Source organism: Pleurodeles waltl, chromosome 11, assembly GCF_031143425.1.
Source record: "Pleurodeles waltl isolate 20211129_DDA chromosome 11, aPleWal1.hap1.20221129, whole genome shotgun sequence".
Classification (NCBI taxonomy): Eukaryota; Metazoa; Chordata; class Amphibia; order Caudata; family Salamandridae; genus Pleurodeles; species Pleurodeles waltl.
In genome coordinates, this window is record NC_090450.1 from 168139574 (window position 1) to 168153320 (window position 13747).

The 13747-nt window shown below is 45.4% G+C and overlaps 1 protein-coding gene across 2 annotated transcripts in view; it reads left to right on the forward strand.

Moving 5' to 3' along the window:
* Positions 1 to 2392: 2392 nt before the first annotated feature.
* The window catches only part of IGSF10 (immunoglobulin superfamily member 10), a 142316-nt gene continuing 130961 nt past the window's right edge, over positions 2393 to 13747 (forward strand). The window contains exons 1-2 of one of the 2 annotated variants that reach the window (XM_069213345.1): positions 2393 to 3045; positions 5709 to 5974. In XM_069213345.1, the coding sequence (XP_069069446.1) occupies positions 5766 to 5974 (209 nt within the window). In that variant the 5' untranslated portion in view covers positions 2393 to 3045; positions 5709 to 5765. The remainder of the gene's footprint in view (positions 3046 to 5708; positions 5975 to 13747) is intronic. The other variant, XM_069213347.1, reaches the window with a different exon arrangement.

Here is a 13747-nt window from a genome sequence, read left to right on the forward strand (position 1 = left end):
TCAGTGGTGTGGCTGAAGGAGAAGTGGCTGTTGGCAGTGAAGATGGGGTCGAGAGTGTGGCCTGCGGTGTGAGTGGGCGAGGTGACGGGTTGTTTGAATCTGAGGTTGGCGAGTAGATGGTTGGTGCTGATGTCATTGTTGTTATCAAGACGGAAGTTCAGATCGCCGAGGAGGATGTAATCTGCTGAGGTGAGGGCCTGGGTGCTGACGATGTCGGCGATGGAGTCGCAGAATTGGGCTCAGGGGCCCGGAGGTCTGTAGATCAGTGTTCCTTTGAGGGTGGTGTTGGCATTGACGTGGATGTTGAAGTGAAGGTATTCAGCCGAGTTTAGTGTTTCGTGGGTGCGAGAGTCTTTGATGGTGCTTTTGTGGACTATGGCGATTCTCCCGTCTGGCTTATTGGTGCGGTCTCTCCTGGTGATCTTGTAGCCTTCAGGGATGGCAATAGCAATGTCCAGTTCAGAGGCCGAATTCGTCCAAGTTTCGGTGTGGAAGGTGATGTCCGGTGATAAGGTGGTCAGCAGGTCCCAAAGTTCGATAGTGTGTTTGTGGATGGAGCGAGTGTTGAGTAGGATGCAGTTGAGGCAGTTGTTGGCGGGTCTGTTGATGCTTTTTAGGGTGCAGGAGAAATGGCAGGCTTGGCAGGCGAAGGGTCCTTTGGTGGTCCTGGGGGAGGACTGGAAACAGGTGGGGGTGCGTCCAGGGTTCAGGGCGTGGAGGTCTCTGGCAGAGTAGCAGTGTCTGGTGGTGTGGGGGGCGAGGACCAGGGGGACTGGCACTGGGCGCGGTCCAGGCGCGGACGGGCGCAGACGGGCTTGCCTCTGGTGCGCCTCCAGCGCGCCAGCGGCGCGGTCGCACAGCGACCGCCATTAAGAAGGGAGGAGGGAGGGAGGAGCAGCTGGGAGGCAGGAGGGGAACAGCGAATGGGGGAATGTGGGGGCGGGGCCGCATGGAGGTAGCGGACAGGAAGCGGGAAGACTGAGGAGCGCACAAGAAGGCAGAATAAAGAAAAAAAGGCAAAAATAAGGCAGAAATAAGGCACAATAAGAAAAGCGAGTGAAAAAAGTCACAATAACCTAGAAATACTGCTCAATAAGAAAAACGAGAGAAAAAGTCACAGTAACCTAGAAATACAGCACAATAGGAAAACGAGTGAAAAAGTCACAGTAACCTAGAAATACGGCACAATAGGAAAAACGAGTGAAGAAAGTCACAATAACCTAGAAAACAGAGCGCAGGTCTAGGGACGCTTACCTGCAGCCCACTAGACACCAGGGATGAGCCTCGAACACGCGAACAGCAGCGTGGGTGGGGACAGGGAACACCGGCACAACAAGGTGGTGCTGCGAGCGTGGGGGAGCGAGCTCCTGTCAAAAGTAGGAAGCAGCTACTTGTGGTCTCGGGGTTAAGCTTGAGTTTGTTGACCTAGGCTCCACACAAAAACACCATATGACTGCCACAGATCTGGTAGCAAGCTCACAGGCAAATGGCCTGGCTTTGCACTAAGGAATGGCCTGGCTTTGCACTAAAGGCCATTCAGCATGGACTTTGGGACAACTTCAGTGGTGATTCTGTCAGAAATGTATCCACCCAGGTATCCCATCTCAAAGTTTGAGACCTACACTTTAGTACCAGTTTAACCCCCAAATATAGCAATAAGAAACACAAAGGTGACCAGTCAACTTTTACAAAGGGCCAACCACTGCACTGCAACACTTCCCCCTGCTTTTTTAGTAACTTTTCAACCGTTTGAGCTAGAAACCCCTGTTTTCTAGAAGCTCCTGATAATGCAAAAGATGAGGATGGTAGCAAATGCAGCAAATCCACAATTATGTGAAAAACGCCACAGCAGTATAATTGTATAATTCTAATGGCCATGGTTACACCTAAACTGCTCTTTTAAAAAAAAATATCTGTTGTAATTTAATCTCATGTCAAGTTACCTCAAGTTATTTTACGTTACTTTACGTTATGCTATATTTTAAACTACGTTTAATGAGATTTTAACCATGCTAAGGACTGAAAATCGACTACGCACTCTTTGTATCTAACTCACGCAAAGTAGTTACAATTTATGAAATGACTAGCAAGCCGTTAATTTGATTTTTAATTGATCGATAAATGTCATGTCATGTCATTTACAGCATGCGTGCACCTATAGTTCGGCATCTGTTAGACTGTGGTGTTTTGCAAAAGAATAAAAGGCTGTTTGTTGAAAATGCTTTTAAATAGTGCGCATTAAAGCACAGAAACACGGTCTGGAAAGTTAAGCTACCCATTTCGTGAAATATATGATCCTGCCAGAGTCGAGCTTTCCGCGGCCAATGAGAGAGCGTCAGCCTTGGCCAATCCCGACGTGTCTGCATCTATGTCTGGAAAGAGTTTCTGCGAAGGAAAACGTGTGGTACCTTTCTGCAGAGAGACGGCTTGCGGAGAGAGAACAATCCAGATACTGGGTGCTAATACACAGGGAAGAGACGAGAAAAGCAGATTCAACTGGAACGCTCTAACAATGATAAGAGAAATAAGGTGACGGTGGTACGACAGAGAAAGGCGTCACTTTGTGTTCTGTTCTCTGGAGAAGGAGGTATATTTACAAAGTAAAAAGCCTCTGAGCAGGAGCGAGATTTAAAAATCCCGAGGGAGCGGTAGGAATGCTCTTGCAGATGATGAAGGAAGATAATGGGTTTTAACTGTGAAGACAGAATTGGTGTCTGCTAAAAAAATAGAGACGCTGTGCCAGGAACAGAACAACTGGTAACTTTCTCCAGGAGGGGAGATCCGAGAGGAAAAGTCATATGTTTTTCATGCTCTATTTTGCTTCAAAAAAGCGATCTTGGTTGCAGACAATCTCTGGAAACGTTCACATGCTTAAAGCTGGGATGGTGCAAACTTTTGAGCATTGAAAAGTACATAGCTATGTGATGACCATTGGAATTAAATCATTCTTGTCTTGGCTGCCCAGCCAGCCTCCGCTTTGGAGTTAGTTCGTGCTTTTTTACAGTTTGCGGCCAGCTGAAAGTGCCAGGGAATCAGCTTAGAAAGGTAGGTTCCCACTGTTCATCTGTTCGCCTATATTATCCTTATGCCCTTGAAGTTCCTCTCCGCTCTCTTGGAAATGCCGCCTGTTTGAAAAGCGTATGTTTTGTACAAAAAACACAGCTAAAGGGGCATCTTCATTGCAATTTGATATTAATGTGCATTTCACACATAGGTCTGTATGTGCGGTTGGCGTGTGTTAAACCATTAACACTATACTAGACGGGTGCCGGATAGCAAAAGACACGGTAGGTCTTTGCACACCCCAGATTTTCCTGTCTAGCGCTTGAACCGAAGTATGTAATTGTAATTACATTTATATAGCGCTTACTACCGCTGACAAGGTGTTGTAGTGCTTTATTCTGGGAAGCACGTCGCTCCAGAACCCAAGAGTAGTAGTTAGTCCAGTGTAATTGGTTATTGTTAGTTATTGGAATTAGTCTTGTGCAAACCATTCATTGCTTTCATTACAGTTTATTTGTGGTTACATTCATAGGACCTAGGCATGATCATTAGTGGAGGGGTTATGTGAGTTCATGCTCCTGGCTGTTGGTGTTAGTGGAATCTGCTTTGAAGTGATTAAGTATTCTGAGTTTGCAGGAATATGACTTTCAAAGAAGGAGGGTTTGTGGTCCTTCATGTGAGTTGTGTGCAGTTTTCAGAAATAAAATAATAGATATTAAGGCAAAGATGCATGTGACTTTCAGAAGGTTATGCTCAGAGAGAGGATGTATGCAGAGGTTGGAAGGAAGAGGGGGCATTTGAAAGTGTAGAGGAAAGTCGACAATCAGAAGTTTTAAGAATAGATCAGTTTCCAGGCAGGATTAAGAAATATTGAGGTTGATGTTGACACAGCATGTTATGTTACCTTCCAGCAGACCCTGCGGTTGCAAAAGTATTAAAAATGTACTTATATTTATTTGAAATTATTAGATCTGTGAGCAGATGTTGTTTGCACATGGTACCGACATCCTCTACACCTACACTAGTGGGGGGAAGGGGTAAATAGAAGTGGAGAAGCAGAACACTCAAATGTCCGAGGTCTATGTGTTGGTAGCTCGTAGGGTCTAGGTCTGTGCTTTGAATGATGGGGATTATATTCCTGGGTTTATGATGGGCAAGCAGAGCTATAAGCCCCCGATTGTATAGCAAAAGCCTGGACTGGGTGAATTTACACATGGAACTGGCAAACACATGGGTTTGGTCACGTGAGCCTAGGAGACTGAGGAAGTGAGAGACTGAATGTGGCAGGGCCTCATTCATAAAGGTAATTTACAGGTTTGAGAAATTTACACTTTTAAGTAAGCTTACTACTTCCACAAAATCCGAATGTAAATTACACTTGTAGAGTCCACTGCACTAAAAAATGTGCAAAACTAATAAAGTTACTCAAAAAGTGTAAATTGCTCTAAAGTGTATAGTCTCCAGACTCTTCAATTTGGACGAGACACACGAGTTTCAATTTTTGAGTAAGTTTGCACTCGGTTTTTGTGAACAGACAAAAAAGTAGTAAACATGCTCAAAAGTGTAAGTTACTCAAAAGTGTAAATTGCCTTTCTGAATCGGGCCCAGGAACATTCCGGAGAGGGAGACAGTCACATTACCTAGAATTTGCAAGCTAGCATAGAACTGGGAGGGAAGGAGTGTTTACTGTGGACATATAAGTCAAGGTGATTGACGTGTCTAAGATTTACACTCATGTGAGATGCCATTCTGGGAATTTCTTCTGTAAATATGTCTGGGTGTCTTTGTGGCCTAACTGGAGGCTTTGTGGTAGCTAAAGTATCTTGCAAATATAAACTGCACAGAGCAAGTTTTGGAATGTATAGAAGTCACAAGTGCCAGATACTGCTGTCTCACTGTAGCAGAGAGTAAGCAGTCATGTACCGCAGGCAAGCACTGAGTGTGTGATAAAGCGTATGGCATGCAGCTCTTTCCAGCAGGTGGCGCCTGTCTCATATTTACAACAATTCCCACGAGATAAATCCGAATTCTGCGGTGTCTTCAATTCTATCCACTTGAGCTCCCGTCCAGTCAAACATACCAAGTTATATCCTCGTTTTCCTCCACGTGTCCCACACTGCAGAGCACACTGTAATTATCTGGCATTAAAAAAGCTGACGTGTTCCTTGGCAAACAAATGCTTACATGAAAATATTGGTGAATTGTTCGAAAGATTTAGAGCTGTTTTGATTACATGGGTCGTGTTAACTCTCTGGAAAGACACTTGAGTGCAATTGCTCTCTATCAACTAAAAAATAATAGAATAATACATGTTTACGGGTATTCTGAAAAATGACTATCATATAAATCTGTTTTCTTAGTATAAAGGTTTCATTTTATGACATATCTGAGCGTAGATCTTCAAAGCAGCAGAACACCCCATCCCAAAAAAAGAAAAAACGCGTAAAGCTGTAGTAAACAGAGAAAACCGTAAAACGTGCATATTTTTCTATTATTATTGGCAATAACCGAACGAGAAATGTTTCTAATTTTACCACTCCTGGTGTTACTGCTTTACAAAAGTAAGCAAAAGATTAAGGGAACTTCAACTGAGACGAAGTCCACCGAGAAAAAGCGGAATGGGAAAAGTTAGGACTTTCCTGATGGTTGTGTATTGTTGTCTTAATGGCTATTATCTACCCCTCATTGTAATTTTTCTTGTCTAGGGACCAGGATTTGGTACTGTTCCAGTGTGAGATGCTGTGACTGGAGAGTGCGCAAGGATGGCAATGCCAGGTAGCAGTCTCTGGGGCCCCATGGTCAGGTTCATCGCTGGTAGTGGTTTCCTGTTCGTCCTTCTTCTTCCTAGTCCTTCCGGGGCATGCCCCAAGCCCTGTGCCTGCTACGTGCCCACAGAAGTGCACTGCACCTTCAGGTATCTTTCAGCCATCCCCGGGCTCCTCAACTCCAATGTGGAACGCATCAACCTGGGGTAGGTATATGCTACGTTACCAGTCTTAGCGTGCCTGTTCTGTTCCTACAGTGAGCTCTACATGTATGTGTGACTATCGGGTATGATGCATGTTCATTCAGAAAATGCTGACTACAGTAGAGTTATTGTGTTCTTGCAGGTGCTGCAACATTTGGAATGATGCTGTAAAAAAGTCTTGCAAGCAAAAAACAATGATGTCAACACAATTCTGTATACACCGAGAGAAATACAGACACAAGGGGTCTGGTTCACAAAGCTTTTTCCAGGAGTTCACTCTAGAACAGTGGTTCCCAACCTTTTGATTTCTGTGGACCCCCACTTTAACATTAATGGAACCCAGGGACCCCCACTGAATCATCATGGGAATCCAGGGGACCCCCGCCTGAGTCATTACTGGAAGCTGGGCACCTAATTTGTCAATATTTATTGATATTTTTTCATTTTTTATGCTCTCACGGACCCCCTGAGAAGGCTTCGCGGACCCCCAGGGGTCCCCGGACCACAGGTTGGGAACCACTGCTCTAGAAGATTCTCAAAATTCTCAGAAGCGTGTACTACATGTGTGTGTTGTACACAACGTAGCCATACATTATGCACATGTATCTTCTTACAGTATGTAAACAAAGGAAGATAGTTTGAGAAGCAGCAAGTGGCAAGCATTGCAAATATAGTGCACAGCAACAATGTAGTAATTGTGGGTACACTCAAAGTATCAGCTTTACAACTTTTAAACTTTTCTGAGCACTTCAGCAGAAGAGTGTACAAAAAACAGAGAAATAGCATTTGCCAAAATGCTGGTGGAGACTTCATTAGAGATGGTCTGGTGAAGGTGGATGAAGTTGAGGGTTTGAGAGAGCCACATTGGTGGGAGGTTTGAGGACGTAAAAACTCTACGGCCTCATTCACAATTGTCCAGAACAGGGCCCATGGGGAGGATACCAAACCAGGTAACTACAAGTGGCCCAGTGTTTCTGGACTCAGAATTACCAGGTCTGGAAATATTGGAAATATTGTACCTGGTAACTGGAAGCCTAGAAACACCAGAATGCTCAACTGGGTACAGATCCACAACTGGTCAAATCACATGTAGGGGCTGAGGGCAAAGGAGCAGCCTGGCCCCCTTCTACTACCTTCAGCACCATAAGGGAAGAAGAAGATAGCAGTCCTGCAATATTGTTCTGCCCTTTCTTACACATCCAAGTACACTGTTTGAGGGGTGGAGATTTAAATTGCACACTTCAAGATAGCACGGATAGATCTTGGATTGTATCAAATATGCCTTTTTTGGCCTTTAGGCACTTATATCTTATAATAATTGACCACAAGTTATTGGATGTTTGGAGATAGTGACATCGCCTGCTCAAAAAGAATACTTTTTACTCTTGAGTCCACAATAAATGGTTAAGGCTTGATTGCTGGTATGCCACCCCCCCGGATGTGGGATTATGGGTGATAGATGCACGACACTTAGCTTGCACACTATCGAACTACTCCTTTGTACTTTTGTGTATCCAGCTGCCAGGGTCGTCAGCTTTTGGTGAACATTGAAGATTCAATCCAGAAATACTCCTGGACAAGATTTTTGCTGAAGAACTATAAAGGCATATTGTTAATTGCTTCAAGTTTAACATGAGTTCAAGAATAGTATGGGGATGGTTTGGGTGGCCTTTAAGGATACAATTCGGGGTTTATTTATGCTAAATGTGGTGGTATGTTGAAACCGCTTTGCATGCACTTGATTCGTCTAGAGAATGAACTCAAAACATTGGAGGAAATCATAGACAAAGTGACCTAGTCCAGATACAAATTAGGGAAAAAAAATCTCTGAATACACTTAGAGTGCAGAGACAGAGAGTAGATCCTTGGGGAAATATGCCAGAGCCACAACATATGGGGGGTCACTGGCTACTAAGATTAAACAGCCCTGTTTGGTTGTTGATATGATACAGATTGTGGATGTGAATGTCATAAATTGTCAGATCATACATACCTTTAACACACACATTTCACAGCTGTACGCTTCCAAGCGGAAACCCCCATATCTGTCAATGGCCGAATCTTGGGACAGTACAGCCCTTGTCTGGCTGAGTGACGTCCACCTCCTTTTTGTGGCTGAAACTTTTACCTTAGATAAAATCAAGACAGTGATTGGTGGCCTTCCCACTTGTAAGACCCCTGGATCGGATGGAATACCAGGCAAATTTATGTGATATTCTAAAACATTAGCATCCCATCCCATGGCACTGTTTGAGAAGTCTTAGCAGCGGCAGATACTACCCAATAATTTGCAGGAAACAATAACTGTCACCATTTTAAAGCCAAGGAAACCAGGGAATGTTAGTGATTCAGATCGAATGACTATCCTACATTGTGATACAAATATTTTGGCCAAATGATTCTCTAATCGCTTTAACCTCTTACTGTTGGATCCGGTTCATCCTGATCAGTCTGGGTTCATTCCAAGCCATTCAACTGCTCATAAACTGCACACCGTCCTCCATTGTATGCAGGATCTGAACCCTGATGTAAATTCAGTCACTGTATTCTTTGATACCGTGTGAGCATTCGAGAAGCTGGAATGGAGTTACCTGATCAGCATACTATATAGAATGACTCTCCTACTTACATTCATAGACTGGATTAAACTACTTTTTTCTTCCTGCTTTGCAAGAATCCGTATAAATGACCACTTGTTGCCCCCTGTCTCCACCTCAAGAGGTATGTGACAGAGATGCTCCCTATCTCTGATTTTAATCAAGTTGGCCATGGAGTCTCTGGGGGCGAAGCTCCACCAACATTACTCAGGATAGGTGATTCGCTACACCAGTAGACACATTCTCATATTCTTCGAAAGTAATATGACCCTATATTTGAGAGACCCTAGAGAGTGCATAAATATGATCCTTATAGAATACATAAGCTTTGGGTCTATGCCATGAATTGTTTATTGATTGGAGCAAATCTTTAATTTCCATACTAACTGACAACACTATCAAATACACATCAGAACTTCTTCCAGAGTGGTGCAGGAACTCAGTTAAGTACTTTGAAATTTGTAGAAACAAGAATATGGATATTTTCCTGAAAGAAAAGTATGAAAGGCACTGCATAAAATAACTGAGCAGATCTCCCCCTGCATCTTGCTGGAAGAATAGGGCTCACCAAGACGGTATTGCTCCCGAAACTACTTTACCTGGTTATTAACATCCTATTACCATAACCTAAAGCCTATTTTGGTTTGGTTTGTGCTCAGTTTGCCAGATTACCAAGTGTTGTGAAACAACCTGGGATTAAATGGAACACTCTCATATTGCTTTTACAATTGGGTGATGTGAGGTGCCAGACCCAGAGCTATTTTATCTCTGAATCCAAGCGCACTTTGTGTGTTTTTGGTTTCAATCCTGTGTAAACTGCATGAGGCCCACCTCGCCCACGCCCAGATAAAAATGCTTCTTGGAACCCTATTTTTCATTTAGGATGGTAACAGTTGCATCTACGTTCAGGGCCTGGAGTGAGTTGGAGAAACGGATGGGGAAAGAAGTTCTCCACTCACACTCACTTCCTCTATATTAACATCCGCTGCTGTCATTAATGCATAAGCCAAAGGTTTTTCCCAAATGTTCACACGAGGATTTAGTACACAGGGAAGTCTCTATGAAAATAAGCAATTTATCTCAATAATAATATTCATTGGGAGTCATGCGCTGCCTTAGATGTCTTCCTATACCGCTTATACCACAGGGTTGGGAGAAAGAATTGGGTCTTTAATCTACCCAATGAGAAGTGGAATTTCTGTTACAAATAAACAGGCACGGTCTCTCCTAGCAGTAGATTGCAAATTATTCCTTAACATTTCTACATTGGGCAGACTACATATCAAAATATTTTCAAAAAGTTGGTTTGTGGCAGAGCGTGAGATGCAACAGATGTGGGCAGGAGGATGTAGGCCTTTTTAACCTAGTATGGATGTTTAATGGTATCCAATTCTATTGTCAGAATGATATATCAGGGATGATTGGACATAAATTGCCCTGTGATCCTCGTGTATCAATACTGGGTTATGGGAGACACCACCCTCTCACATGTGTTACTGTACTCTGGCTCTACTGCTAGTAACATGGCTAATTGCCTGTTGTTGAGGCGGAGGAAGACCCCCAGACATAAACAATGGATTGACTCATTGGTATACTGCAATGAGCCTGCATGCTGAGCTCCTACCACCTGGAGCAGAGATATTTGGAGCCCTCTTTGACAACCTTTTGGTGTCTGCTGATAAGTAGGATGGTCGGGGGCATGGGTTCTATTGCAACAGTCAGACATAACTGGAGGTAATTATGTGTTGCTAAGGTTGGGGCAGATGTGCTTGGGATGTCTCTTGTATATTACATTGCAGGTTTTAAATGTACACCTGCTGGTTTGTCATTTGATTATCTATGCATATACCCCAATACTGAGCCTTTCAGAGAACACTCGGGGTGCATCTTCAGACTATCTGCATTATACACTCAAATCCCAGTACTAAGATATTCATAGTAAGTTCAGGGTTCGCCTGTTTATTGACCTGCATCACTTACTGCTATCATATCTTGGGGGCAGCCACATAACTCATACAGTAGTTCTTTTTATAGTCCCCACAGCATGGGCTAATGTCACCAGTAGGTATGTTGTTTTTCCAGCAGAATCCTGTTACAGCAACACTTCAAACCTATGGTTCCAGACTACTGGGCTCACGTGAAATCTAATTTCCAGTCACTCCAGAAGGTTCCCAGTTGCCTGAAATGATCTGGGAACTCTCAGTTCATGTAGCAAAAATGAACAACCTTTCTAAGATTTTTTTTTTGCCAACTTTGTTTGAAAATCATATTTCACCAGTGAATCACAGTTCCAGTCAACAGTAAAATTGGCAAAGAATGAAATTTCTTTGCAGTACCTACACAAAATTAACAATTTGAGGATCTTAAACATTGAACAGGTCTTGTTAGTATAAGGCTGCCATAAGCCTATGCACTTAGACACTATGGTGGTCATTCCGACCTAGGCGGGCGGCGGTTGCCGCCCGCCCGTCGGAAGCCGCCTGAATACCGCCCCGCGGTCAATAGACCGCGAGGGGTATTCTGACTTTCCCGCTGGGCCGGCGGGCGATCTGATTCAGATCGCCCGCCGGCCCAGCGGGAAAGCGCCTTCCACAAGGAAGCCGGCTCGGAATCGAGCCGGCGGAGTGGAAGGCGTGCGACGGGTGCAGCAGCACCCGTCGCGCTTTTCAGTGTCTGCATCGCAGACACTGAAAAGCCTAGTTGGGCCCTGTTAGGGGGCCCCTGCAGTGCCCATGCCATGGGCATGGGCACTGCAGGGGCCCCCAGGGGCCCCAAGACGCCCGTTCCCGCCGGCCAGGTTCTGGCGGTAAGAACCGCCAGAGCCAGGCCGGCGGGAAGGGGGTCGGAATCCCCATGGCGGCGCAGCATGCTGCGCCGCCATGGAGGATTCCCCAGGGCAGCGGGAAACTGGCAGGAGACCGCCAGTTTTCCCTGTCTGACCGCGGCGTTAGCGCCGCGGTCAGAATGCCCTTAGGGGCACCGCCGGCCTGTCGGCGGTGCTCCCGCGCCCGTTGGCCCTGGCGGATTGTATCCGCCAGGGTCAGAATGAGGGCCTATGAGTGCTGTAAGCACTAAAGCACACACATTTAGAACAAATTCAGTGTTTCATTTCTGAGCATTATGCACCTGGGCTTTTCAGGCTACAAGATATTATTTGAAGGTGAATTATTTAAAGTTAGGGAAGTATTTAAAATGTCAAAAACAGTTTTAGTCAGATCTGCTGTTACTGGAGCTTGGATTGCTGTGCTTCAGTGCTGCTTTTTGTTCGTGCTGTTATGTGCTGTTCTCATCCCTGCTGGTATGAATTTACAATTTGACACGTGGATGGTATAAAGACACCATGCTTCCCAAATTGGCCATTAATGTTATTTTTGCTCATTTTAAGCAGCTTAACTGCAGCCGTAACTAAAAGTAAGTCAAGTATGCTGCCTGATGTTTGCCAATAGTACGACATTAGGGCCCTCATTACGAGTTGGGTGGGCAGCGGAGTCAGCACGCCAAACTCATACCACCATGTTACCGCCAGTGCGGCCAGAACACTGCCGGCCCAATTACAAGTTTCTCGCCATCAGGCCAGCGGGAAACAGGGCCTTACCATTGAGGTCGGCTCGTAATCAAGCCGGCGGCAATGTGGCTGTGTGGTGGGTGCAGCAGCACAAGCAGTGCTTTCCACTTCCCATAATCCGGGCAGTGGAAAGCGCGATGGGGCTGTCCATGGGGGCCCCTGCACTGCCCATGCCAAATGCATGAGCAGTGCAGTGTCCCCCAGGGGCCCCCAATAACCCCATTCCGCCAACCTTCCCATGGCGGTCCAACTGTCATGAAAAGGCTGGCGGATTGGGGTGTCGTAATCCCCAGGGTGACGTTGCATGCAGTGCCACACTGGCAGATTACAACTGCTGAGACCGCCCGCTACCGCTAGTCTGGCGGTCTTAAGACCACCAGACTCGTAATGAGGGCCATAGTGTAGGACACATCCATTTGAAAGCTGGTTAGCTGTCTCCCACTCCCCTATACCAAAATTATGTCTGGGTTATTTTAAGCAGGCAAATCACACAAACTTGTAAATTTTGCCCTTTTTAGAATGCATCAATATTTTGCAAGGTTTTGTGGAATCTTCACCCATGGGAAAGAGGTCTAACCAGAAACTTACTTCACGAACAGTAAAACTGCAACCAATGCACATTGTTGAACCAGCTTGCTCTTTTGCTTTGTTCTTGACATTGAGGGCCATATTTATACTTTTTGACGCACAACTGCGCCAACGCAGTTGTGCGTCAAAAATTTTAACGCCGGCTAACGCCATTCCAAAGCGCCATGCGGGCGCCTTGTTTATGGAATGACAGAAGCCGGCGCAGCTGACTGGTGTGCGTAAAAAAAAATGACCCACACCAGGCTGCGCCGACGTAGGGGAAAATGGAGCTTGGGCGTCAAAAAATGGGGCAAGTCAGGTCTGAGGCAAAATTTTGGCCTCAACCCGATTTGTGCCATTTTTTTTTACTCCCAACCCCCATTGAAATGACTCCTGTCTAAGCACAGACAGGAGTCATGCCCCCTTGCCCAATGGCAATGTCCCCTGGGCATGGCCATTGGGCATAGTGGGATGTAGGGGGGCACAAATCAGGCCCCCATATGCCACAAAAAAATAAAAATAAAAATACTTACCTGAACTTACCTTAAGTTCCCTGGGATGGGTCCCTCCATCCTTGGGCGTCCTCCTGGGGTGGGCAAGGGTGGCAGGGGGTGTCCCTGGGGGCATGGGAGGGCACCTCTGGGCTCCTTCCGAGCCCACAGGTCCCTTAACGCCTGCCCTGACCAGGCGTTAAAAATGACGCAAAAGCGGCTGGATGTCATTTTTTTTGACCCGCCCACTCCCCTGCGTCATTTTTGCACAGGAGTTTAAATAAGGCGCACATGCCTTGGAGTCATTTTTTAGACGGGAACGCCTACCTTGCATATCATTAACGCAAGGTAGGTGTCCACGCTAAAAAATGACGCAAACTCCAAGATCTTTGGCGCTAGACGGGTCTAACGCCGAAGTATAAATATGGAGTTAGCTTTGCTTAAAAAAAAAATGACACAATTCCGGCGCAAACAGAGTATAAATATGCCCCTGACTGTCTTAGCGGGGGTGATGGCATTAGCACATTTTGTGATCCACTGGGAGAAGCTCTTTGCT